At 44.5% G+C, this 27,389-nt stretch overlaps 3 protein-coding genes across 5 annotated transcripts; 1 reads left to right on the forward strand and 2 right to left on the reverse strand.

Moving 5' to 3' along the window:
- Nucleotides 1–4: 4 nt before the first annotated feature.
- Nucleotides 5–18,686, forward strand: LOC147214877 (arylsulfatase G-like). Of its 2 annotated transcripts, XM_086140548.1 has the most exons (18): nt 5–1,237; nt 1,327–1,615; nt 1,805–1,978; nt 2,065–2,193; nt 2,398–2,561; nt 2,685–2,861; nt 3,443–3,574; nt 9,115–9,150; nt 11,600–11,817; nt 11,911–12,146; nt 12,712–12,826; nt 13,315–13,461; nt 15,300–15,487; nt 15,711–15,789; nt 15,910–16,020; nt 16,187–16,307; nt 17,273–17,363; nt 17,681–18,686. In XM_086140548.1, exons 2-18 carry the CDS (start codon nt 1,327–1,329, stop codon nt 17,959–17,961), a joined length of 2,688 nt encoding a protein of 895 aa, XP_085996674.1. In that variant the 5' UTR covers nt 5–1,237; the 3' UTR covers nt 17,962–18,686. The 2 variants fall into 2 exon arrangements, with proteins under 2 accessions (XP_085996674.1, XP_085996673.1); XM_086140547.1 differs by lacking the exons at nt 5–1,237; nt 1,327–1,615; nt 1,805–1,978; ... (3 more) ...; nt 3,443–3,574; nt 9,115–9,150 and adding an exon at nt 9,850–9,896 and having other exon boundaries at nt 11,573–11,817.
- On the reverse strand, nt 4,044–10,422 carry LOC147214878 (monocarboxylate transporter 7-like). 2 transcript variants are annotated; one of them, XM_086140546.1, is made up of 6 exons: nt 10,188–10,422; nt 8,272–8,512; nt 7,605–7,748; nt 7,373–7,501; nt 5,880–6,806; nt 4,044–4,952 (listed from the first exon to the last, which is right to left on the reverse strand). In XM_086140546.1, exons 2-6 carry the CDS (start codon nt 8,507–8,509, stop codon nt 4,729–4,731), a joined length of 1,662 nt encoding a protein of 553 aa, XP_085996672.1. In that variant the 5' UTR covers nt 8,510–8,512; nt 10,188–10,422; the 3' UTR covers nt 4,044–4,728. The 2 variants fall into 2 exon arrangements, with proteins under 2 accessions (XP_085996672.1, XP_085996671.1); XM_086140545.1 differs by lacking the exon at nt 10,188–10,422 and adding an exon at nt 10,042–10,183.
- On the reverse strand, nt 18,497–26,096 carry LOC147214879 (WD repeat domain phosphoinositide-interacting protein 1-like). The gene is made up of 12 exons (XM_086140549.1): nt 25,678–26,096; nt 24,549–24,631; nt 23,878–24,047; nt 23,699–23,795; nt 22,480–22,577; nt 22,245–22,337; nt 22,092–22,162; nt 21,754–21,861; nt 21,404–21,568; nt 21,219–21,326; nt 20,737–20,885; nt 18,497–20,018 (listed from the first exon to the last, which is right to left on the reverse strand). Exons 1-12 carry the CDS (start codon nt 25,752–25,754, stop codon nt 19,906–19,908), a joined length of 1,332 nt encoding a protein of 443 aa, XP_085996675.1. The 5' UTR covers nt 25,755–26,096; the 3' UTR covers nt 18,497–19,905.
- Nucleotides 26,097–27,389: the final 1,293 nt, after the last annotated feature.

Raw genomic sequence — 27,389 nt, forward strand, 5'->3', positions numbered from 1 at the left:
AACAGGAAGTGGATAGCGCCGTTAGCAGCTAACACGCTGTTACAGCGCCGTTAGCATCGCTGTTAGCAGCACGTTTTCACCGCCATTAACCCGTCTACGAACCCCGTTTCGCTTTCATCGGCCCACGTACTTTCCCCACCACCACCAACCCCGAAAAATCAGGCCAGTTATTCATCTTAAGAGAGAGATTCACTGATATCCCAGGGTTGAGTTGGATCGAAGGGACTCGACAGGCCGGCTAACGTTAGCCCGATGCGCACCTTGTGCAGGCAGATGCTTTGAAACGGACTTTAACGTTTAAAAGTCCTTACACTGTTTGAATGGGCGTTAACCAGTTATGTTGGGCAATTATGAAGTTGAGTAAATAAAAAGTCTTGAGTATCTACAGACGCAATTTCCAATGGCTAATTGTCAGTCAAGTCGGATTTCAAATAGATTTTCTGACTAATCAAACTATATGTTTGTATATAGACAGGTTAGCTCAGTCTGTAATATTTACATAAAGATGGGATTAGAAAGGTCAGACAACACGTACATAGTAACATTAACACCAATAAAGCTTCCCCCCCCCTTTCGGCTGTTCCCTTCAGAGGTCGCCAATAGGTGAATCATTTTCCTCCACCTAACCCTGTCCTCTGCATCTTCTTATCTCACATCTCTTTACTTCCATCCATAAATCTCATCTCTGGACTTCCTCCTGCTGTCAGTTCCAACTTCAGCTTTCTTCTACCCAGATCTTCACGATTCCTCCTCCGTACATGTCCAAACCATGTCAGAATGTGTCCCATCTGCTCCTGATCCTGATCCTCCGAAGAGAATCTCCACATAATTATCTCTGCTGCTTCCAGCTCTGCCTCCCGTCTTCTCCTCAATTTCACTAAACCAGATATGGCTGCTCTCTGCTCCGTCTTCAACACTCTCCTTTCACTCGTTGATACTCTTTTATCACCCGTGACACTTTTCTCCACCTGTTCGAAACTCCTTGCACACGTTGCTTCACCTCCAGCCTCTCCGTTGCTCTGGACCGTTGGCCCCAAGTACTTAAAATCCTCCACCTTCTTTATCTCGATTCCCTGTAACCTCTTGGTCACCAATATTCAACCGGCCCTTGCCAAATGTGTTTTTCTTCTCTAGTTTTGTTTTTGTAGTCTTGTGACAAGAACCATGAGCAGGCACAAATGTGTAACTTTTTGAAAAAAGAAATCTTTTTCTCCAGAAATCCAAACTACACTCGAGGGTAACACTATTCTTAACTGAGGTTGAAGGTCATGTTTCAAAATCCCCTTTAATCTGTAACCTTGTGATTGCTAAACACGTTCCCCACAGATGAGGGTGATACGTCACTCAGCGGAGACCCTGCGAGCAGCTTTGGTTTCCAATTGTCAGGACCTGGCTGAACTTTACAATGAATACGGCGAGGAGGAAAAGCGACTTCTCGCGGAGGGGCTTCACCCGGAGCTGACGGGTTCCCTCTTCCAGCCCATCACGGTGCACTCGGACTCAGACTGGATCCCCGCTCACCCGGAGGAGACTCAAGATTTTGAGAGCTTTTACAGAGACCGGCATCGCAAGACACCCAGTGCGAAGCACAGCACCATTTACATTCAGACCATTGGTTAGTTTGTATGGATTCTGTTGCATGGGGATTTCAAATAAATCCTTCCATCACTGAAACTCGCAACACATATTTGCAGTGTACAATGTCGTTCATGAAGCGTATAGAGAATGTTTGAATCCATTTTTCTTTCAGAGCGAATGTCATGATGTTTGCACAGCCTTAATCTAACGCTCGCCTTTCTGGTAGGTTCCTTCGGAGAGGCGGGTAACCAGACGAGGCAGTATGTGGAATGGCTCAGAGAGTACTGCCAGGCCTTCTTCTATGGCCTCTCCGTGAAGTTGCTGCCCCCTGTCACTGTCGCGCAAACAGGTTGCTCTTTCAGGATCAACAGCAACACGCATAACCTTCAGATCCTCGCAGGTAAGCCACAATATTTTCAACCTAAATCTTCTGCACGTTTCCGTCATACCACTTGACTGCCTTTGCTCTTTCTCTGCAAAATGTAGGTGACTTGTTGGGATTTCTTCAGAAGAGAAAACCAAACGATGCTTTCTGTATCATTGGAATCACAATGATTGACCTCTATCCGAAAGACTCCTGGAATTTTGTTTTCGGACAGGCGTCTCTCAGTTCGGGTAAGCTTTCACTCGCCAAAGGGACCTCAAAACAACACACAAGAAGGAATAAGTTACAATTAGACTTATCCAAGACATATTGTATTTTAGCGACGCATGTATGTAATTATCGCCGCTCATTACATTAATGCTGATGTAATATGGTGGTCCGGCCGCTTGGTGGTGCTAGAACAAACCAATTTCCTTCATGGACGATGTTCGCAGGAGTCGGTGTTTTCAGCTTCGCCAGATACGACAACAATTTCTATCATAGGAGTTACGCGGGCAGGTTGAAGATGCAGCATCAGCCACGGCAGGGGGACTTTTCCATCTTTGATGGATATTACACTCCTCCAATCACCAGCACTCTTCTACTGCGATCCTGCAAGGTCACTGAAAAGTTATACGCCTCTTCACTTAATTTTCGGTGCATGAAACTCATTTGCAGTCTTGCCTCTTGTCCACAACATTGCCGATTATGTACCTGACCCAATTGATTTATTTCTCACCAGACCATGACGCATGAGATCGGCCACATGTTCAGAATCAAGCATTGCCAGTGGTTGAACTGTGTCATGCAGGGCTCCAATCACCTGGAGGAGTCTGATCGCAGACACATGGATCTGTGCCCCATCTGCCTCCGCAAACTACAGGTCTCCATCGGCTTCAAGATAGCGGATAGATACCAGGTACTCAAATTTGTTCTAACAGTGTCATTTTAAAATGAAATATAATAAAAGCCTGAGTGATGTAGACTAGAATACGTGGCGTCTCACGAGAGGACTTGCTCAAGACAGACACGTCTCCTTACATTGAATTGGGACGCCGACTTAAGTGGTACTGAGATAACAAGTTCTGTTACGTATCACATGCTTTAGTAATCCTGATTATGTCAACCCCAGCGGCCTCGATGCACGGCGCTGGGAAAGTACCAGGACTCCTGAAATGACTGAGTTCCCAGGAATCCCTAAAGCAGATTGTAGTTTAACCTGCGCTGTTTCACAATCAATATCTCAGCTTGGGCTTAATCTCAACTGTGTAACTGGGTTTATGTAAACTTTTTTTTTTTTTAATTCATTTTGTTTACACAAGTAGTGTTACTACACCAGTCACAATTGTAACCTTGCTCCATGTGCCTGCCGCCTGCTGGTTGATCATGCCTGAATGGTAATAATGTTTTCTCATTATATTTGTATCAGGACAAACAAATAATTGCATCTTTTGAATGAATGATTCGCATGCTTCTGGAGTTTGAATTTTGTCTCTGCAGGCCTTGCTGCAATGGTTGGAGGATCCAAGTCAAACATCTGATCCAGCCTCTGCCGGTCAGTCTGCACTTCACTCTCCCAAACCCACTGAGGCCTTTCATACCTTCAAACTGTGGCTCTGCAGATGCAGAGATGTGCTTAAAACCAAGGAACCCTAATGAATTATGGTAACTTGTGTACATGCAGTTTGCGTGGTGTTTGTTTGCAAGCTAAGGTTAGCTGTTTTCGGTATTATCTGGACTCGTGGCTTTCTCAGGGTGGTCAAAGGTGTTTTGTGCATGTTGGGTTTCTGATGTATTTCAAAGACAGTATTTTATTATATATATTATATAGTATTGTATCATATAGTATTTGTCTGTCCAGCTGATATGAGATATTACTGGGTGAAGTGAAAACTGTAGATTCTTGCTTGACATTTGCTTTTTTTGTCTGTTTGAGGTTGATTCATTTGCTTTTTTTGTCTGTTTGAGGTTGATTCATTTGCTTTTTTTGAATAAAATTTTTGATATAATGCACTTAGACAGAAGTATTGAAAAGTCTGACTGTATATATAGATATAGATAAATATGGGCAGAGGTAAACAGACATGCCAGAGGAAAACAATTTGGGGATTCATATCACTTCTTTTTTTATTGTGATCTGATCCAACACATTTTCTTTACAAAAATGCGCTTCGTTCCAACATCTCACACCTGAAAGTGTGTTGTGTAATACATTAAGATTATTAAAAGCTTTGAGAACAACGCGTTTTCTCCTGAGGTATATCGATCACAATCGATTTCATGATTTTGGCTCATTTAAATCACGTGTGCGGCGAAGTGCTTCACGGTCTCCCTGAAGATTGTTTCGATGGTGTCCAGCAGGGAATGAGTTGGTCAAGTCTTGTTCTGCCGACACTAAATCACACAGATCCGTACGCACCAATTAAAGACAGAGGACAGGTGAAGTGTTTAAATAAAGAACGATTGGTAGTAAATACTTTCAATCAAACATCGCCGATTCTTAGAAAAAAAACGTTGTTACATTATAAATGAGGCAGGTTTTATACAAGTATATTGTAACTTAAAAGTTCTCACAGAAGATAGAGCTTACGTCTAACTGTAACACACAATTGTAGTGATCCAGCTTATCTTCACTTTGCAGCTGTAGTGTTCAGAAAGCCTTTATCGCCACATCCCTGACCCTTATCGTCCTTTATCTATATGATTTCAAGAAATACATATATCCTCCTGTTCTGTGGCTTCCGCCTGGTTATTGTCTACGTCTGTTTCAACTTCACTGCAAACAGTCAGACTGAGAGAGCGAATCCGTCGGGTTTATTGTCCGCGCTCTTTTCCTCAGAGTCCCCCTTCACTTCAGTCGTGTCTTCACAGGGTTTTGGTTTCCTCCTCCAACACAGTAATCCCCTCTTAGCCGGTCTCACTAAGCCCAGGAATAGGGCGCTCAGCGCCATGCCAGCGGCGCAGGAGTAGAAGGCCGAACCGTAGTTGTGAGTCACATCAACCAGCACACCTAGAAAAGTCAACCAAAGCGTTAGACCGGGAACAAAAGAAAAAGAAAGAGCACCTTGAGGTGCAACTTGACCTGTTGGATCAGTGATGGGAATCACCAAAGCCCCTTGAACCAGTATGAGCAGGGGGACAAGCGGTCACTGGGGAATTAATTCGTATGCAATGATCCCAAGACAGATGCTCTTCTGTGTGTGAGAGTGTGTGTGTGTGTGTGTGTGTGTGCGTACACCTGCCTCCTGCTATTCACCTTAGCACAATGACTAATAATCAGCGGACTTAAAAGCATACCGTCTATTTTTCTAAGCAGTTCCCCAGAAATACTCTCCCGCCACCAGGCGCTGTGATCATATCGCAGCTTGTTTTCCAAATGCAGCTCGGGTCTGAGCGGCCATGACGACATTTATAAATGTTTGTTTTTTTCTCGCTTTTATTCTATTAGTGAAAAAAGCAGGCATGAAGCACGCTGACTCGAGACTTATATGTTGCGTGTGCCAGATTGGGAGCCAAATATAAATGTAACGATATAGTATTGTCACACAGAGATGGAGCACACGATCCCAGACCGCCACCTTCTTCGAAAAATACCGCCTCGTCTGCGACGTCATGGAGCGTACGGCCGTCAAGGCTGGAAAAGTAACCATAGCGATTTCACCAGAGTGGCTTCATTAGAAACCAGACATGGGGACTTAGGGAAGAAATGAAATTTCTCTACCCACCAGGGGAGCAGGGGATTGTTGTGAGATGTTGAGAATGCAGTGGTTCGATATTTTAATAAAATAGAGACGAACGTAAATGGGGATTTTGTGGAAAATAGTTGCCTTCAGAAGCACTGTGGCCAAAAGTGTTATCATGCAAGGCACCATCTTGATGAGATCAGGAGAGTATTTACGAAACCGTGCCCAGTGTCCGACCTGGACTTCAGACTTACCTCCAAGCGGAGGTCCTGCCAGCCCAGCAAAGCTTTGTATGAACACATAGACCCCGGCAGCCGAGGACATCCGGTCAATGCCCACCACGTCATCCTCCGCCAACAAAGGGATATGCGTGCACGATAGTGTCCCCATGAAGAACCCGTAGAATGCGCAGCAGACAGCCAAGCCGTAAAACTCGGTCACTAACGTAAATCCCAGCAGGTCCAAAGTCATCGTAATAACACATCCCAGAATTACAAGCAGCTTCTTCGTGCGGAACGGCTTCCGACCCAAGATCCACCCGATGGAAAAACGCCCGAGGATTTCGGCCACGGCCATGGTGGAGAGCAGATAGGCGGCGCGGTCCAGCTTGACGCCTCGGTTCACGCTCAGCTGAATGATGTAGAGCGGCGGGGCGAAGAAGCCGAGTGTGGCGAACAGTCCGAAGAGGGAGTAGAGGATGAAGCTGCCCTCTTTCAGGATGGAGAAATCTAGAAGTTTAGTCCTATTCTGGCCACTTTTCTTCCCGCTGCCCGGTGTATCTTTGGTCCTGTCGGTGGTTTCAGTTTCACATTTCCCACCGCTCTCATCGCCCTCACAGTGCTGCGCAGCTTTCCGCTCCGCGTGTAACGTGTCCTCCGTCGGTGTCGTCTTCTCGGTGCTGACATTGACCGAGTCCGCGTTCAGTTCGTTGTCCGGACTTTCTGAGGTATTCGTATTAAGCGTGAAACCGTTTGGTTTTTTGTCTTCTGCACCGTCCTCGGTACAGAGCGGTTCACTTTCCCGCGAGCAGGAGTCCCCGGCTGCTCTCTCGCCGTCCGCAGCAGCAGGCCTGATGACGATCGTCCGAAGCGTCGCCCCGCTGAGTATGATGATACTCTGCAAAGCTCCGATCACTGCCAGAGTATGACGCCAACCGATGCGCTCCTTCAGGGAGGAAAAGGCTGTGGAGCAAAATGAGATATGGAAGGTGGTTGTTAGGTGGCCACGTGGCCATGTTCACCAATGAAACGGACATTTGGATGGAACTCTGCTTTCATTAAAGCAGCGATTAATTAATTATACTTTATTAATCCCTTGCGGGAAATTCGTCCTTGTCATATAACCAATCATGGATGAACTGTGAGCAGCTGGCATGCTGTCTAGCAGCACCACGGGAGCAGTTTGGGGTTCAGTGTCTTGCTCAGCAACACTCTAGGAGTAGGCAAGAATCGAACCAGGAATGCGCCAAGCCACCCCGATTGCCAACTTAAGTTCCACAAGAATCCTGATGTTATTAATCATTTACAAACGCTTGAGATGTCCTGCCAAAAAAATGAGGTTGGTCAATGAAATCCATCCAAAAATGTTTGATAGACTTCAAATCTCAATTAGGTCCGACCCCAAACACCTCGCTTATTGAGATATCTTGATACCGTTGCACAGACCGACGTAGCTTTAGGCTAAAGAATTACCCCTATGGGAATCAATAAAGTTTATCTTATCTTAAACCGATGATGTAGACCCTCACCTGGAGCCAGAGCAAACATGGACAAAGACTCTCCAGTGGAGGCCAGAGCGGTGACGAGAGCCCTTCGCCGTGTAAAATACTGGGACAGGATGGTCACCGTGGGCAGGAAGGTCAGACAGTAGCCCAGACCTGCAACGGGAAAAAGACAACCATTCAAACTGTGAGGGGGAAACGCCGCACGGGAAAATATCAAATGTTGAGTTGAAAAGAGAACAAGGCAGAGATTCAATACCTGCAACCAGTCCATAGGTGATGTACATTTGGTTGACGGAGCCGGCAAAGCTTGTGGCAATGGTGCCCGAGGAAATCAGCAGTCCTCCGGTCATGACGACCAGCTGGAAGCCAAAGCGGTTGGTCATCACGGACGACAAAGGAGCTGGGGAGCAACGGTTAACATGAGCAAATTGGAAGTTCCAGACCGATGTAAAGCGGGCTTCACGGTGCCCTTCCAACCCTGAGAGCAGGATAAGCGCTATAGATAATAAATAAATGAATGAATGAATGTGGATTTTAGGGTAAGCAACCATTTCTATGAGATGTTTCAAAAAAAAAAAATTAACAGAAAAATACCATCCCATATTAAATTGGGACGGTGGGTAAAAGATACTTTTGCGATGACCCGCACATTTAATTTCTTTCTTTCTTTTTTTATTTAAAAAAAAACAAACATCCTCTGTGTGTCGTGAAAGCCAAGGACGCACATGGACTGAAATCAGTGACGACTAAACAGTCCAACAACAAATGATTGGGAATCTAGACAAGTCCTTAGGAATGTAACTAGTCCTGCAGGCTGTCTAACAAGAAACCAGTCGGTCTGACACTTCCTTACATACTGTAGAAATATGACAACCAGTCTGAGTTTAGATACATGGAGTGGCTCCACGTCGACAGCGACTCACCATTGAAAGTCATGACAAACACGCAGATGGAGACGATCCAGGATATTCGATTGTTGGTCTCCCCAAACTCCTTGATCAGGTCTTGGAGGAATATCCCGAAGCTCTTGATGGTGCCGTACGTGAAAACCTCCACCACGAAAAAGGCCACGGCCACCACCCACCCCCAGCCACCGTCGGGAGCTTCTGTGTAGACATTGGGTCCGAGTAGACTCGGACCACCGAGCCCACAGCGTGCCATTTTCTATAAAACAGAACAATGGAGTAGGGATGAAGTGGGAAAAAAAAAAGATTTGAGTGTAGGCTGTTCAGATAACAATAGCGTGTATAATTAGCCAAAAAACAAGTTCAAATGGCCGCTTCCCCTGCGTCTGTGCGTGTCCTGTCACACATCCTGCCACAGCGTTAGCATCTGCCTGCTGTCGAGAACACTCACTCGCTGTGTTTACAGAAGAGCTGCTCCTCTTCTTCCCTATGAATCAAGGTAAACCTGCTCCTTGTCTTCTGATGCAAAGGTTTGCTCGCTTTGTTAAAGAGCGCGCGGCACCGTTGGCAATTGTTTAATCTACAAACACTGTTAATGTCTTAACCGAGGGAAGTGAAAACGAAAAAACTGGGGGTCCAAAGTGTAGCATTAGATGTTTGTTCATTCGTGACTGAAAAGTTTTGAGGTATAGATGCTACCATCCATTAAATTGATGGCATTCAAGTCATACAATGGCCGTATTCAAGATCTGTCCATACATTTCCCAATATTCCTGTTTTCTCACAAACACCAGAGAATGTTTTACCCTCTACATCTACTCATACTCGACCATAAAAGAATTCACAGCAGACAGTTAACAGGTCATCAACTATCAGCGGGAACATCGGGTCCTCCCTGTCTGTGTTGTGAAAGTATAGTTTACACAGCTGATACTGAGCACAAAAACAAGGACCTGAAAAACTCAAGGGTTCCCATGGGCGTCAAATCATCGAGGGTGTTGATGTTGAAAGGAGAAAACTGTAGGACGGCATCTTGATAAACAAGAAACCGTTTATGTTTATTGCAACAGATGTTTGGGGGAATCTGCCTTCCCGCAGTGTCTTAAGACACAAAAACTGAATTGGTCATTTTAGTTCATCAAATATCACCATAGTGACAGGTAATGTGACGGAAGATACATCCATTTTACTGACTTGTCATTCAGGACTAGGTGTTACGGTGTCTTCCTAACCTTCGGGGCTTCCTAACCGTTATGTTTTTCCCAAAACTTGAGGTTTTGTTTCAATGAGGTGACGGACACCCGCTGATCCACGGCATAGGACTACAAAAAGAACGTCTAAGAACTACAAGAAAGCTGAGCGGAACACCGACTCAACTTCCGGTTTGGGCGTGCTGCGCGGCTGTCATTCCAAATTAAAAGCTACGCTGAAAATAGCAAACACAGCGCCGCGATAGTGTAAACAATAGTTATCCGAGAGGAAATTTGAAGTAAATATCTACAGTGAAATAGTTGAAATTAAAAAAGGAGCTTGAGTTGGAACAATTAACATCCGGTTGCTTAGTCCTCGTGCCGCTGACGTCACACTCCGCCGACTGTCTGCGAGTTCGCCGGGAGAAGTGAAAGAACAAACTCTCCCTTAAAGTGAGTACCTTTGGCTCTTACCCCACCACACAATTCACAAAGGGGAGGGCAAAAGAACAAACTTCAATGTTCTGACGCTTTTTTTCACCAACAAATAGTTAGTTTAATGAAGTGATAACCGCGTTTGAGTCGGATGAATTCTCACCTGCGCGCCGTCGTTCATCGGTTCTCCGCCTCCCCGCCCGCCCGGAACCCGCGACCCGCCGCCGGTTTTAACCTGCGACCGTTCCCGATACACACATGTCTCCCCACACAAACACACTCCCCCCTCTCTCTCTCCCTCACACTCACCTAAACGAGCGGTCCGACAACCCTCTCCCCGAAGAGGGAAGCAGAGGTTACACAGATCTGGTTACAACCAGTTCTCTCCCCACAACCCCCCACAGGGATCTCCTTAGTTGTCCCAAGCCCAGCCTCGTCGTGCATTCACCCCATATTGACATTATTTCCTTATCACTCTCAATTTGGTTCACATCCTCTTCTTCATCTGGACTCTCTCTAAGCTGCTTTTATGAGTTGCACACTCATTTTTAACTCGTGCATCGTGTTTATATTTCTACGTATGTTTACATTCCCTGTACTGTTTGCATTTCCTTGCACCGCTGCATCGGGTCACAACAGTTTATGATCTATTTATCAATACTCCTCTGGATGCACTGTGGATGGCAAAGTTTCCAGGCTGTACATATGACAAACACTTTGAATCTTGAATCTAAAAGTAGTTTTTTCCATTTTTCTGTGGTATTTTTTTCCATGATTCATCAAGGGTTTTGTAGAAATCTGCATGGGGTTAGCCTTTTGACTTTGCATGCCAATAACTTTGCACTCAGCATTGATGCACCAGTATAGTGTTTTACTTTAATGTAAAAAGCTGCATAGTTTTCCCTTTTTCTCAATTTTATAATCAGTTTCATCATTGTACTCTGCCTCGTCCGTGCAACCCTTCCCCCCGAATGGATAGTTGCATATCTTGATATTGTAGCGTTTTAGACAGGGAAAACTCTCGGTAGACGGTAAAACATCCGTTTAATGAGCAATAGCTGTTGTTGGCCAGAGCCACACCACACAAGACTGCAATAGAACTAACTGTTCTCAATTCCAGGTTAAAAAAAAAACAGAATTCCTTGCACCCCCAAACCACACCCACAAAATTCCAAACAACCCCAAAATCACACAGAAAACAAGCATCAACATAAACCTCAACATTCGTGACCTTGTACAATTTGTACATTCACCTAAATCAATATTGACATCAGACATTTGCCTCAAAGCTTGAAAGTTCTCATACGTATGGTTTGAGGCGTTTGTGTGATTGCATTATTTGTTTAGAAATATAATAGTAGTAACAGAACCATAGAAATTGTGTTTTTATTTTGCTTTTCAAGATATAAGACTCAAGGGTTTTTATTGTCATTGTGCAAGCGTTACCAAATTTTGTAGGGACTCCCTGCTAGAGGCACACATAAGAAAGAGGCGCGAATATTATAAATAGACAAAGTATCTAAGTATGTGATACAAATAGATGGTAGCAGCATAGAAATAGATGATAGCAGAAAAATAAAAGGATAAAGTGCAGAGAGTGCTTTTCCATCTTGTGCCTCCTAGATGTTATATTCATGGTGTTTTGTGTTGCTATAGTGCTTTTGGGTTTAATAAATCAGTAAATATGTTTTAAGTTTTTTAGGTCTAGACCCAAAATGGAGGAGGGTGTAACCCCACTGCGTTCATCTGGGATGGTGTTGCGCATCCTGCTTCTCCACATGGTTGTCCAGCAGGGAGCCGGGGTGAAGTCCAGGGGGAGGCCCAACTTCATTGTCGTACTGGCGGATGACATTGGATGGGGCGATCTGGATGTCAACCAGCCCCAACAGAGGACAAACAATACGGCAAACCTCAACCTAATGGCTCAGCAAGGACTAAGGTAGAGAACTGATGTGTGCGTTTGACAAAAGTTGAACAGTCCTTCACCCCTCTGTCAAATTCACAGTTGTATTTATGTATTAACGCATTGCAGGTTCACAGACTTCCACTCCCCGGCATCAACCTGCTCTCCGTCCCGCGCCGCCATCTTAACGGGCCGCTACGGCCTCAGGAACGGGGTCATTCACAACTTCGCCGTCAGCTCTGTGGCGGGTTTGCCCCTGTCTGAAGTGACCCTGCCGCAGCTGCTGCAGAAGGCGGGATATCACACTGCTATGATTGGGAAGTGGCATCTTGGCCATAACGGACAATATGGTCCAACGAAAAGAGGTAACAGGGATGTTGCCATGGAAACAACTCTTGAGGCACAACATGCTTAGAACGGGCCGGAAAGTTAAAATACTTTTCAGTCCAAAGCACTAACATAGGTACTCTTTTCACCCTATTTGAGAAAGTATGTGAAACATTATATACACTTTTACATTGAACAACATCCCACTAGATCAGGGTTAATGCTCCAAATATCACCTGCCAGTATCTCAGCAACAGTGAATTGCTTGAGTGAATTAGAATTTAGACGAGCAGAGCAAAAATGGCCATGCATGACAAATACAGATAGCAGACTTTTTTTTTTTTTTTGAGACTCCTGCCTGCAGAAATGTCACCCCTAATCTCTTATCTTATCAGTGAAGTAACCTCAAGCCAGCCCGTGCAACCATCCAAATTTACAAAATTGGAAAAAAAAAAGATACAAGCAGACTGATTATTTTCAGGATGGATCATTGGCAAGATTATAAACCAAAAAAAAAATCTCTTTTTGCTATTTTGTCTGTGGACGCGGGTTTGCTCATCCATTTTTCATTAAACGGCCGCATGGTTCTTGTGTCCTGGACAGGTTTTGACTACTACCTCGGCATTCCATACAGTAACGACATGGGCTGCACGGACAAGCCTGGGTACGATCTGCCTCGATGCCCCCCCTGTGAGCCGGCCGGGCCTGAAGTCATCAGGTAGAGCTTTGGTCAGTTACTAATATACTGTAAATACAGAGGCATCTTGGTGAATCATTTCCTAGTGCAGACATCTCTCAAATAAAACAGCTACAACCACATATTTAATCCTTAAATTCACCAATCTACATCACTATGTGAACCACTCTGGCGCCAATTAGTAGTTTTTCTAGCATAGAATAATGTATAGAACACCTATTTACTTGTAAATCTATTGATTGATTTAAATAGTTTGAGTGTTTGTCAGCAGGATTTACATAGCACACCTCTAGGTTTTGAAAAGTATTTGCAATATTTAAATTCCCACGTCAGTGATGGCACAGAGAGGGACTGATGTAGATGAAGTTTGACGGACATCTACTTCACACCAACATCTTCTTCCTGTGTTCCCTTCGATCCAGTCATGGACTTCTTTCAATCAAAAAGAAGTCACCACTTGGCAACTCAACGCTTATACGTGTAATTCATCTTGCTGTTTCATATTGCAGATCCAAGAGGTACGAACACGGCAGCTGTCTGTTTAAAACGGGCCTTCCCCTGATGGAAAACAGCAGTATTGTGGAGCAGCCGCTTGATCTCTGGGCGATTACAGAACGGTACAAGTCAGCAGCACTCGGAATTATACATAACGCAAGGTACAAATAAATCTGTTTGTTATTGTTTTTACACACAGACACACACAATATGCGTTAGCACGCGTGTCTGGGATCAAGTGGGTTTTTGAAGAACTCAAATGGGACGTGGCTCAGAGGACACAGTTGAGAAACTGAACGGTTAAGGAGACAAGACAGAAAGTTGACAGAAAGTTGTCTTTTACCTATTTTTGATTGCAGTGAGTATCTTGTTGCAGTGTGGTATTAAATACCCTTTGCTGGCAGGATCCAAATACTGGCACTTTTGAAAAGAGAAGGGATTTAAACACAAAAATAAAAATCCCAAAGTCTGAAGACTCCAAATGTATAAATCAGCATTGGGATTGTTGTTGTTTTAAATTATGAGGTTTCACAATCTGAGACACCTCATGGTTTGTTCTTGCCTGAATGCAATACGGGGACGGAAAAGGCGAAGATGAATAAAATCCAGACATCTCCAGCCGCCGTTCAAAGAACCGAGGATTTGACCTTCGTCATCCGCTTATGTGATATGGCTCTTGTTGCCATTGACAACATTTAGTTCAGCATTTCCTGTGTTACACAGGGACAAGAGTTTTTCAGAGATGTAGGTGTTTGTTGGACTCTACTAATTTAAAGCCCAAAAAGTTATGTTTAGAAGATGGCAACGGAAAAGTCTCTTTTCAGAAATCACGGCCTTTTCTACTTAATCTACAGACATTCACATTGAAAGACAAAACTAGTTTGCAAAGCCGAGTCAAATAGCAACAGCTGCAATTATAACTTGCTTTTTGCCGAATTGTCCGTTGACCGCAAAAAGACGTGCAAATACAGTTTAATTGAATATAATGAAGTGCTGTCTTCATGAAGCTTTTGGTTATTATTTCTGGCATTGCCAAGAATGGTCTTATAATCCAGTTAGTGTGCTAAACTTGCTTGTAAAAGCCATTTTCACAGAGTTGATAATCCTACAACGGACCTTTTGTAAATTGGTGCATGTGAGCATGCTGGTAGTAAAACAGCACATAGAGAGTGTGTGTGTTTGGGAGAGTGTGTGCTTGCATATGTTGGGACGGGGCGGAGGACGCCGCCATTCACAGCTGTCTGTGTAACACCACATGCCTCCGTGCTGTGGCAGGGGTCAAACGAAAGAGCGCCTCCGTTAACCGGCATGTGCGCACGGACCCGAGCCAGTCTGAAGGCCTTCATTGACTAATGAATCGTGAATTACACTGTGTTCCAGTCCTCCCAGAAATCCGGCATTCCAGGAGATGAAAAAAAAAGCAGAAAAACAAAAAGAAAACAGAAAAAGCTTTGCAGAGTACAGTTTAAAGTCAACACACCTTGAATGTCACTCTTGATTCACATTTTACAGTATTGTCCAACGCAGTGGGATACTTAAAACCGCTATTATCTAAACACCAAATGGACATCTTTGCCAATTCCCCTCCAGCAAAGACACAGATACTATGTCAGGAGACATGCTGAAGAACCTCGGTGAGACTTACCAAGAAGAGGTGTGTTTATCATACTGTATTACCGGTACATTGCATGGTGACAACTGACCAGAAATGGAAGGGGGAGTTGGAAAAACAATTCTTTCTGGATCTAAAACAATGTTTTGAATGATTTAACAAAATAAATAACCATACCCAATTGTATTTATTTTGTTCTTCTGAAAAATACTCAGCTCAGAGGCAATCCAAATGTCTTCTGGCATCCATGGTGTAGAGAATATATAGAGTTCAGATTGCATTATTATGTAAAGAATGAAGGATGAATGGCTGACATTTCTAGTTAACTAAATTGCCTGTTAAGCTGGTGAGATAACAGCATTTTTCCCTCTTCTCTGTACTCTGCAGGCAACGTGGGCAGCCCTACTTTCTTTACATAGCCCTGGCTCACATGCATGTCCCCTTGGCCCCGTCCGTCACCGGTTCCCCACATGAAGTCTATGGCGCCAGCCTGCGAGAGATGGATAGCCTGGTGGGGGCAATAAAGGCCGCCTCCGACATCGCGGACAAAAACAGCACACTCGTCTGGTTCACTGGTCAGTCGGCCGCAAGTCAGTTCTCCCGGGCCGCCAGTGTCTGATGTCACCACATACATTGCTGTTTGGGATTCGAAAAATTGCGTGTGCGTGCTTTTGAATGTGCTTGTTTGCAGATTTGGGAGTGTTTTAGGCAAATTCCACACAGGGCTGTCTTGGTTTTGTTGCCGCTCTGTGTGTTTTGGGCCCGCCGTCTTATACAGGATTTGTGGTTCACTTTTAGGTGACAACGGCCCTTGGGAGGAGAAGTGTCAGTATGCAGGAAGTGTAGGACCTTTCAAAGGAACGTGGCAGCGTAACAGGTATTGGTTCAAACAGCTTCTGTAGAACACTATTTTTTACGTGTGCACTTAAATAATGTATTAAATTTCAAAGTGCCCGTCCGAATCCTCACGCTCTCACGTCCACCTTGTTTTTGTGAGAGGTGGAGGCTCGGCCAAGCGGACCACATGGGAAGGAGGTCACCGAGTGCCAACGGTAGCTTACTGGCCCGGTGTAATCCGTGCAAACACCACCAGCTCTGCACTGCTTAGGTATTTCAACGTCTCATTACCCGGCAACTACTTTTTAATCCTTTTAATTCCCACTTGTTTCATCAGCTGTCATTCAGTTCTGATAAGAATCAAAGCACTGTTGTCCCGCATGCTGGAAAAAGTGAACAGATCATGTAAAAACAGTTCTCCACTTCTCCCGACACAGTGGTATGGACATCTTCCCCACCCTCCTGTCCCTGGCGGGGGTGACTCCGCCCGCCGACAGACGCTACGATGGCATTGATATTACCAATATCCTCCTGCACGGTGAAGAGACGGGTCACAAGGTATGACAGAGCCTAATAAAGCTTCCTACATATTAGAACACTGAAAATATTTGGAAAAGATTTGTAGAAAAGTCTCATCTCTGGCCTGAGTTTTAAGTCTCAGCTTAATCTGAGATTTTACAAAGACTGAATCTCACAGGGTCATGATTTACAAAACTATAACTCGATTGTTTCAGTAATTTTTCCCACCATGCAATGTTTTACCCAAATATTTGCAGAGCCTCTGCGATTTCCGCCTGTCCCTTTCCCTTTTCCACTCGGTCGTGATTTGTTGGAGCGTGCACGTCGCACAAGCTGGGCTCATTCGCCGCTCCCGTTCATCCATACCGCCAACAAAAACCGTCTCTGCCGCCAATACCAATCTGGTGACTGTTTATCTGCAAAGTTTCCTGTTTCCGTCTTTGTTCGAGCTCATCTATTGGTCGTGGATTTCATCACATCGTAAAGATTGAAAGACCTGCGATAATATCAAACACGTTTGATAGTGTCATAAGCCAGTTACTAGGAAATGACTGTTCTATGACTGCTCAGATCACCACCTCATACTTAATGATCGAGATGACGGAAGCGCGCTGCAACTCCAGTAACACTCCAGTAAGACTCCAACAAAACTCCCCAAATTTACATCTGACTTTCAGAGTTTAGTCTGCAACTGTAAAAACCATCATTGCTCGAAAGCTTTACAACCGTTAAATTACCCAGTTTTTTCTTCCAGTTGATTTCAACACATTTGAGCTGTTGTGCCACAATTAAACGGAAAATACTTGAACCCTCAAGGACATTATTTTAACAACATTTAGGGAGCATTTTAACAGTGTTCAACTCTAAACGCCCCAGGGAGAGACCTGCTGATGGATTGCTAAGTGGATGCATCCAGATTTGCATGTTTTCTATGCAAACTTGAAAAATTAGGATGTTTTTTTGGATGAAGGTTTCACGAACAACAGCAACTCCCCTCCTTGCAGGTGCTGTTCCACCCGAATAGCGGAGCCGCAGGAATGTACGGTGACTTACAGGCAGTCCGAACAGAGAAATACAAAGCTTTCTACCTGACAGGTGAGACTCTTGAAAAGCTGCACTGCTCTAAAATTTACATTCAACTAATTTAACTTCTGTGGTCACCTGTTTATCCATAGATATCTTGTCATTTTTATTCATGAATATATATATATATATATATACTGAAATGTATGATTGCTGTGTGATTGCTGGTTCACACTATTATGAGAGTATTAGAGACTAGAAATAGATATTTAAAAGGGAAGAAACAACATTCCGGGAGGTTACTATCAGGCCGTAACAGCTCATTAAAAAAAGGTCAATATGGATTAATTGCTAACTGATGTTTGCACATTCATCCCCGGACCGTGCAGGTGCTGCCGAGGCATGTGGTGGAGCAACAGGAGCTTCGGAGCTCCATGACCCACCCTTAATATTTGATCTGGAACACGATGAGGCTGAGGGAGCGCCCTTGAAGGTCGGGACACCTGAATACAGGGCGATCGCTGAGAGGATCGCCCGCTGGAGGGAGGAACTTTTGTGGGACATTGCCAACGATACGTCGGCATCCGTAGCGGACTACAGCAAAGACGAAGCGGCGGCGCCCTGCTGCGCCCCAACACGGCCTGTTTGCCGCTGCCACACGCTGGGCTGAGCCAAGTAACACTCAAAAAGGGCCCAAAGACGGCCTCGTGCGCTGAAAACAAACATCTCCGTCGGAAGCGCTCGGCCGCTGGCTTCAGTCATGTGTTGTTTGGCAGATTCAGGGTTCAGATGCAGCAGGAGAGTTCACAAACAAGAGAAAAGAGAACCGGGCAGGGTAGAAAGGGTCAAAGACGGTCATTTCCATTGAGGCGAACGGTGGGAAAATGAAGCTGAAACTAGGAGAGGACAGTGAAGATTCTTCTGGCTTTGTGTGCTGGGTGGGTAGACAGCCATGCCTAATAATGATTATCTGAATTTTTATTTTACCCGAGAGCCTTGTAACTGCTGAGAGCAGGTGCACGTTTTTTTCTAGGAGTCCCAAGACCACTAAAATCTAGCTCTTAAGAGGTGCTGGTATTAAATTAAAATCCTCCATTTATTTACTAGTTTGGTTTATCAGTGGAGCCCTTATTATTTATCTTTCTGTCCCGGTAAATTCAGGGTACAGACTCTGTATGTGTCCAACACAGATATGAGACATTAAGATCTATTCCTTTTTTATTTTATCCCCATCAATTCATCATGATCACGGGATGTCACACAAAAACCTTTTTTAACCAAAGTTACCAAGATCAACTGATGATTCGGTTACCAGCTTTAAATGCGTCTCTGCGATAATCGTCCAGCACCGAACAGCGCCACCTTTTGGCAAAATCACATAGCATTACCAGTATACTAATTCCACCAGTTTTTATATATAAATGTTATATACACATTATACACACAGTAAAAATTCTTAATGTATAGTTACACATTTGCGTTGATGTGCAATCCTTTTTTCCAGAGGAATACATCGAAGTGACAATGACCACTTACATGCCAACATATTCAGCGTGATGTCGTGAACATACAAGTCCGTGGGACGTCGCTGAAATCCAAGGACCAGTCACGGATCGGCGTCAAGCGATTCACATTTAGCTCTTGGCTGCTCCCGGAGCAAACTCGGCCACACGGATTATACCAGGCTACATTTGACTCTGCGGGTGTAAAGTCTCACCAGCTGCTTCTGCAAATACCGTCACAGCTGCATCCCTCAAGTCATAAAATACTTACGTACTGCATGTATAATCATTTACATATAAAGTAGATTCCTTTTTTTACTAGCTACAAAGGCTCCCTTTCTCTCGAGTTTGCCGGATGCTCAAGTTCTGCGGCCCAATCGACAAGTGTCTATCCTCGCTCGCAAACCGCTTAGCCGTTTGCATGAGAGAAAATTCTTAACTCGGCAAAAGAGGCTACATTTTCCGCCTAATAGCAGGATTGTACTAAACCTTAAAGTTGGTTTATATCTATGCACATTGCGGGGTGCAATATCTGGGTAACTGTCGTTTAAATGTGCTTGTTAACTCAGAAGTTGTTTCTTGACATCTAGTGGGAGAAATCTGTCAAGGATTCTTCTACAAAGACAGCATGCTCACTGATGCTCTTTCTCACATCACTGCCTGAGTAATGCAATACTAGTAATGGTTTTGCAACAGCCAGTTTCTTGTGCTATCATTTAAAAAAGAAATACTCTGGTTGGCTGGACTGTGCCAGTAAAAAGCGCCTCTCTTCAAATTGCCTTTGAAACGTTCAGCAATGATTAGGAGATGATTTCAATGTGTGCATGTGTGTTTTTTTTTTCCCATTAGTGCTTTTACCAACAGTTTTTGTCATAGAAAAAAAAAAAAAAAAAGCAGGGGGAATCCAGAAAACACAATCCATGTAATCTGGCGGGATTTGCTCCTAGATTAGTTGAGGTACAAGTGAGCTGTTTTTCTGTGTCACAACGTCTCAGCAATATCTGGAATAAAATTTTGCCATGGCTCCTTCGTTGAAAGACGTCGTTCCGGTTCTTTTGGGGACGCGTGGCGTGTTGGGAGAGGGTCCAGGGCTGGCGGAGCTTCCCAGGCCGCTAGTTACTGACCGGAGGAAATTCATTTTCGTCGTCCAGACAGACCGGACCCTCTGCGAATTCATGTTCTGGGATGACTTCACCTTTCTGTGCTCCTCCATCCTCAGAGTAACCTGGGGAAAAAAAAGTAATGTTCAGAGTTTACAGATATACTGATCACTGAAACAATGTGAAACCAAGACTGGAGGCAAATACTTAGCAATCCAATGAAAAATATCTGCAAATTTGGTTTTTCACATGTTCAAAAAGAGAGGCTGTGGCATTTGAGGGACGTCGATGAAAAATACTTTAAGTTTATTTAACTTTCTTTTTGTATCTTAATACATGTGTGGAGATTTAGAGGCAAGATGAAATAAAATACAAAATCTGATACATAAGCCTCAGATAACACGAATCTGAACTAAAGAAATGTCGTACTTGATTATAAAGGTGATGTTTTTTGCAAACATCTTTAACAATAAACCTCATTCTTACCCTTAAATGTATTATATCATGTTATTTTAAGTTCTACCTCCTTCCTCTGTGAAGCTTCTGTACTTGTTATCGAGCGTCGTTTTGTCCAAACTCAGCTATCACCCAGTGCAACGCCAAAACACCGTGACATCACAGACACTGTGTTTCCCCTTAGTGACATCACAGAGGTGCCTATCCCGTTTCCAATGGACAGTTGGTGTACCAGTGCCACTTTTAGAGTTAAGTGCGTTATTCTACATCATGCTCCACGCGAAATAATCATCTAGGAATACGTCTTTGAGTGGTAATTAGTTTGGACACGGAGTAGATAAGGGTTTAATGGATCAGTATCCTTTTCTATCTTCAGGAGTAACTCACCCATGAGGGTGGTGGAGGACGGTGGGGTTGAAGGCAGAGCCACGGTGGCGGCGTAGGATTGGCAGGCTGGTTGGATGGAGACTTCCTCCAGCTTCTCCTCCTCATCCTCCTCTTCCTCTTCCACCTGCTCCTCGCCGCTGTCGAACAGCCTGCACGAATACACGGCGGCATACCACGTCTCACAGCGACGACACGGAAATTCGTCACGGTCACATTTTAAAGTTGCGTACCGTGGCGAGGCTCTGATGAGTCCCGTTGATAAAACCGATTTAAACCGATGGAAAGAATTACGGCGCTGTCAAATATGCTTCTAGGACGTCCAGTGGAAGAAAATGTGATTTAATTGATATGAACTTTTTCTTCCAGTTGAAATGAAAAAACAGTAAGTTATGTTGAGTATTGCTGATTCCCGCTCTTGCAATGATGTCGTGATTCAACATGTTGTAAAATCTCCTCGTAGAAACGGCATTTAAAACGCTCACCTGTGTTTTTGCACCAGCACGCACTCGCCTCCGTCCTGCGGATCCACATTATAAATGTAGAGATACCCGTCAGAGGATGCCACCAGCAGGCGTGGGAGTTTCTGAATCCTGGCAGACAAAACAAAATCCGATTCCTAAATATGCAGACTTTGGTCATCCTTGTGTTTCCTCCGGCCGTAACTTACGTAGAGAGGGCGCAGATGTTTTTCATGCCGAACATGTTGAGTCTGACGGTGGCGAAGGCTCGGTCCTGGTGCATCATGTCCGACACCTGGGTGGGCAAGTAGGTGCTGGCAGCAGTGAACATTTTGCCCATGTATGCCGACCAGGTCGGGGACTCCTCCTCTTGGCTGGGAGACAGCGCGGGGCGTGAGCCGAGAAGACAATAGGAAAGGTCAGCCTGCATTTCGGGAAACCATTCCCGATTGTAAAGTGTACAATTTAAATTCTGCAGAGGAAATAAGCTGCTTTTGTCTACAGAAGTCTTTAAGAAGTTGCTTGTGAGCCGCAGCGGTGTGTGTATGTGTGATTTCACCTTGGGTTGTGCTGTTCCAGTTTGAAGATGTGAACTGTCTCTGTGTTGCTGGAGGCACAGAGGAACTGAGCATCCGCACTGAAGGACAACGAACTGATACTAACGTACCTGAACACACACACATAAACGTTTGCGTTTAATTCGGTCGTTGCATCTCAACATGTCCACTTCTGACACTGCTAGTTATTTGCTGCTGGATCAGATGAAGGGCTGTCATATCGTGTCACGGGTCGGGTGAGCCATTATTTTAGCTCCTCGTTGATTTACGGAGCTATTTTTCCACTGGCCGCTCCACTCTCTTCTCGATTTAACGTGATACGTGATACGTCGGACCTAACCTCTTCATCCCTCTGCGGAACTCGAACAGCTTCTGTCCTTCAGGAATGCTGAAGACCCTGATGACGGTACCCTGTAGAGGAGATCATTGTGAGACCAGCTGTGAAGGAGAAAAAAAGGGAGGAGGGGGAAAGAAGTGAGGGGACAGTTCTCACCTTCTCAGAAGCGCTGGCAAGTTTGGTGCCAGAGGCATTGAAGGCGAGGGCTGCCAGAGGACTGTCATGGGCCTGAATCAGCGTCACAGTGCTCTAAAGGGGAAAACAGGGGCTTTCGAATCACATCAGAAAGAAAAAAAAACAAAAAACACCCAGGCTTTTTGCCAAGGTGTCTCTTCGGGAAGCTTGAATTAGGTGCAATTTGTCTTCTCTTGTTAGTTCGCTGACACCTCACCAGGTTGTTTGCATCGTAGACCGTGATCTCTCCGATGGTGCTGCTGCCCGGGTACACCAGGTAGGAGTTGCTGTGGTTGACAGAGAGGGCACAAAGGCCTGCAAAAAGGACAGAGGGACAATCACGTGCATCCTTTCTCCTTCTAACGCCATCCCAGTTTCTTATCAGCCCCAGTTCGGCGTGTCTGAGCCGAATGTACGAGTGCAAGATCGGTTCATAAACGAAAATTTTGAGATTTTATTTGGTTGACGTCATCCCAGGATGTTCAAGGAAACTTGCACTTTTCATTTGTGCTCGTGTGCTTTTGATAAGAGGTATCCGCTTTTAAAAACGACACAAAATTTATCATCGGGATATGGCTGGAGGATGGAAACCTTTAGGGCGAAAAAAGAAGTTGAACATTCCTAAGAGGATTAGCAACACTTGCTGCCTGGAGCCCTGCTAAAGGGGAACTCCATATTTACATGAACATGCCAGCTTTTTTGCAAAATTGACCTATTTTCCATATTTGCTGGTTAGCCTAACACGCTGAATGGCATCCGTGGCGTCGGTAGTCGATCCCCATGGACTCTGGATGAAATGCACATTCCAGCATCTGCAAACCTTGTGCATTCTTTGTAATGAAAGTATGAGGGGGAGATTATAAGATGATGTCCCTTTTGAAACAAATATGAAGCTGGAACAACACGATCCACATAACCTGCAGGCTATTGCATTGCAGTGAAAAAAGATTAAATAAAATGACAACGTCAAGAAAATCTGGATTCATGTTTGACACGTCTGGATATAAAAATGACCATGAAATAACTCTGACGATACTTGTGGTCTAAATTCGTCTGAGCCAACCTCCGCTCTTTTTGGGAAACAGTCATTTTATATAGGAAGTGTGGTTTACAGTCTGTTTGAACCGATACTCTAATTACATACTGTGTGTGTGTGTGTGTGTGTGTGTGTGTGTGTGTTTTTGAATGTTTGTGTGACGCGGTTCACGGCAAGACAAACTCTCCCTCATACTTTAAAACCGGATCTAATAGAATTTTCATTTCGACCCAAATTTTAGCAAAAAGCCGACCGATGTGTATCAGTTTTAACAGATATTTCGTCATGTTGTAACAAGCATGAAAACCAGCAATTCAGATGACTGATAATTATCTTCACATCTGGTCACCATGGGCTGATCTCTTTTTGGAAGGATTCGCATACATGGCTTTGAATGTACCTGATGGGTTGGAGGGCGTGTTGAGCAGGGTCTTGAGGAGCTTCATGTCTTTAATATTGTGTATATAAATAGACTCTTCCAGACACACCACCAGCCGCTGCACGTAAAAAAAAAAAATGCATTAGAAACAAAAAGGGGGAGAATAGACAGCTTTAGGTCTCTCCTTCCCGTATTCGTACCTGTCTGTTGAGCCTGACGGAGAGGATGTTGTTGGTGTAGCTGTAGTTGCAAATCTCTGTGCCTTTCTTGAAGTGATACACGTTCATTCGCCGCGGCATGGACAGGCTGACCACCACCACCAGGCTGCTGGAGAACAGCCGCTCCACTATGCACACGTCCGGACACTCCACTGGCGGCGAAGCAGGAGAAACAAACAAAGCGAGAGTCGGTCAAATGGCTCCGTGTCAACCTTTCGGATGTATCTGTGTCAATGTGCATATGTCAAATATGTGTTTACTCCTTGGAGGCTTCCAGCAGGATGTCAAAATGTTTGGACTGTGACATCGATTGCAGGAAGTGTCCACTAACAATCAACCATTGGATCAAGACTCCAGAGGAGTTTTCATTTTGGAAATGTTTCTGGTTTGACCAGATTTACAGGAAATGCTTCTCAAGTGTCAGTGCAGTTCGAAATTCATAATCGATTGAAATCAATATTGGGTTGTCTGCCATTTTGTTACTGCCAGTATACTTGCTCGGAGTATATCAATTTTTTAGGATCAGATTTTTTCACTTTTAACACTCATCCCGAAGTACATTTTCTTTTGGGCTAATTGGCACCTCCTCAAACCCAACTCACAAAAAACAGAAATGGAGACTTGCTCGTCAAGAGATCTCAGTTCTGTCTCACCTCCCTCGTGGATGCAGTCCAGTTTGTCCACAGCAGTGACAGAAAAGAGCCGGTAGCCAGTCTTGGTGCCCACTGACAAGGAGCTAAAGGACACACACACACACGTAATGACAAGATTTAGTTTTAAAGCTACTAAGCAACACGCTCAATGATTGTGGGAGACATATTGAAGTCCGTTACTGTCCAAATAGAAGTGTACTAAAACAAATACTTCATTATGGCCCCAGTCTTCCAGTTCCAGGTGGAGTGTTGTTGACATTAGGGTTGGTGGTTTTCACTGCTGTTTGTTTTTGAACTGAAGATAGTGTGAAGTGAAAACTGTCGCCTCCACAGTTTTAACTTCACACTACCTTCATGATTCTGTTTGTTTTTTGTTCGCCCCCCCAAAAACAAAGCGCCTCGTGTTTAAGATATTACATTCATAAGAGATCGCATCTGTCTTTTCGATTCTGAGGAATACCTGGCTATCTAGAGGCAACAACAACTGACCGATTTGAAATGAACGAGCCATAAATATCCGCGGAGGGTCTTCCTCTGCACCTCCGGTAGCTGCGCAGGGAGCCCGTGGAGCGCCAACATTGGCCTCAACCGACTGGGGGTCGTCAGGTCACATCCAGGCCTAATCTTATCAGAGGAGCAGTGGATAGTGGTTCCTTGGTCACAAACGCTGTGACACAGCTTGTTTAAGGCCGGCTGCTCGCCCTTTGTTTGTTTCGGACCAGAACAGGACAGCGAAGAGGTGAGAGGTTCCTTGGTCCGACACCAGGTTGCAGGGAGATGTTTACAAAAACCCCTGGAGGTGAGGAGACTACTGACCTCTGCGTGGATCGGTTACAATCAGACATTACACTTTGAGTAAGAAAAGAAACAGCCTGGAAAAGACAGCAAGTGCTCAGATGCGACCTGTTAATGATTAGCCAACGTGATGTCTCACTTGTTGTGAGGGCCTAGCAGGAATCCCGGGTTCAAATGCAATCGGATTTCCAGAACATCAAGCTAAAGAGCTGCCTCCATTCCTACGTTGCTAAATAACCCACTCGCTGCGGACTGTGGTGGGAGTTTAAGGATGTAACAAAAACAAGGATTGTGCGGAGGCGAGCCTGGGGCCCGGACCCCCAGGGTCGCTTACGTGGTGTCCTGGTTGAAGGAGGCGCAGATGAAGCCTCGGAGTAGCCCCGGCCCGTCCGGTTCTGGCTGGGTCTCCATGAGGGCCGCCAGCGTCTCCCCCAGCCCTCCCCTCTCGCTGGCCCGAGGTCAGAGGCCTTGGGCTCCGGTCGATCCCCGCCGGGGCCCGCTTCCCCTCCTCCTCCGCTGGCCGACTCCAAGCGCCACGCTCACAGTCCTCTTGGGGGAGGAACGTCCGGGCAGGCTGGCGCTGAGGGAAAAAAAAACCGAACCTGGACCGGAGGCCGGACGCAGCGAGCCCAAACCCCCGCTGGGAGCCGCTTCTCCACCGACGGTCGACGCCGACGTTGTTATAATATCATTAACTTCTAGTATTCATATAGCAAAACAAAAACAGCTGACGGGCGGATGCGTCACAGTGAGTCGCGTCGTGATTGGCTGACGGTAACACGTTAAGGTTCGCTCTCGGGCGTGGCGACTGGACGGGCTGTGTAAAACCCTCGCGGATTGGACGAGACGCTGTCACTCAACTCGAAAGCCAGCCATTTCGAGGAATATAAAAAGTCGATTGGCCAATCGTGTGTCCAGTCTCTTCACGAGGAATTGTTTTGATGTTTTCATTGGATGACGGTCATCAGGGTGCAGCATCTTTTTCCGGGGGCGGAAGTGACTAGAGTTTGGTAAGAGAGTGAGTAACTGTCTATGTAAATATGGGATCTCACTTATCAAGAATAACGCAGAATAGTGAGCTTTGAAAAGCAGAATTACTTAACTTTAGGGGAAAATAGTTTTGTAACAATAGAAGCTCCTACTCGAAGGGTTCAAAATGAGAAAATATAAGCATCCATATGATGAGATGGCAGATGAGATGTGCTTTATTGGTACTGGGATTGGGAAATTATTGGGAAGCAGCATAACATACAGAGAGCAGACAGTGACAAGCTAAAAATCTAATAAAATATAGTAAAACATAATGAAATGAAAATAAAATCCGAAATTATAAAGGGTTTAAAAGTATTGTTGAAAAATGTCTGCACATTTACCCCATATACAGCAGGAAATTAAAAAAAAAGTGGCAATATAGAGTCAGTAGTGTGGTTAATGATTAAAGTGAGTTAATGTACAGGGTTGTGGCATGTGGTAGAATATAAAAATATAGATTAGATTAGATTAGATTAGATTAGATCAGATTAGATTCAATTTTACTGTCATTAGATGTCAGGATACAGAGTAACAAAATGCAGTTAGCATCTAATCAGAAGTGCAAAAAGCAAAAGTGAATATGTACAGAATGTGCATGTTTACAGATAAATGCAGTATTAAAGAATAAATGCATTTTTTACAGCTAGTGCAAGTAGAGGTGGATAAGATATGATTACTATAAATATAAAAATAAAAAGTATGTCCAATACGTATACAAGTGGTTATGCACCAAGGATGTGGCTATTGCACAAGAAACATTTGTATACAAGGAAAAAAAGATAAGATAGATTTTATTGATTACATGACAGGGAGAATTCAATTGTCACCGCAGCATTACAGGGTAAAAAAGTGTGCAAATAGTAGCAATAGAAAATTATGCAAATAAGGATATAGATATAAAATAAACAAAGACTATGTGCAATATGATAGAACACAAATATAAAAAGCAATGCCTTGTGCTGGGAATGGGTATAGAAATAACAGGTGAACGGCAAACATGAGGTGAAAATGAAA

Source organism: Fistularia commersonii, chromosome 33, assembly GCF_037954325.1.
Source record: "Fistularia commersonii isolate RoL2024-O1a breed Wild chromosome 33, RoL_Fcom_v1.0, whole genome shotgun sequence".
Lineage (NCBI taxonomy): Eukaryota > Metazoa > Chordata > Actinopteri > Syngnathiformes > Fistulariidae > Fistularia > Fistularia commersonii.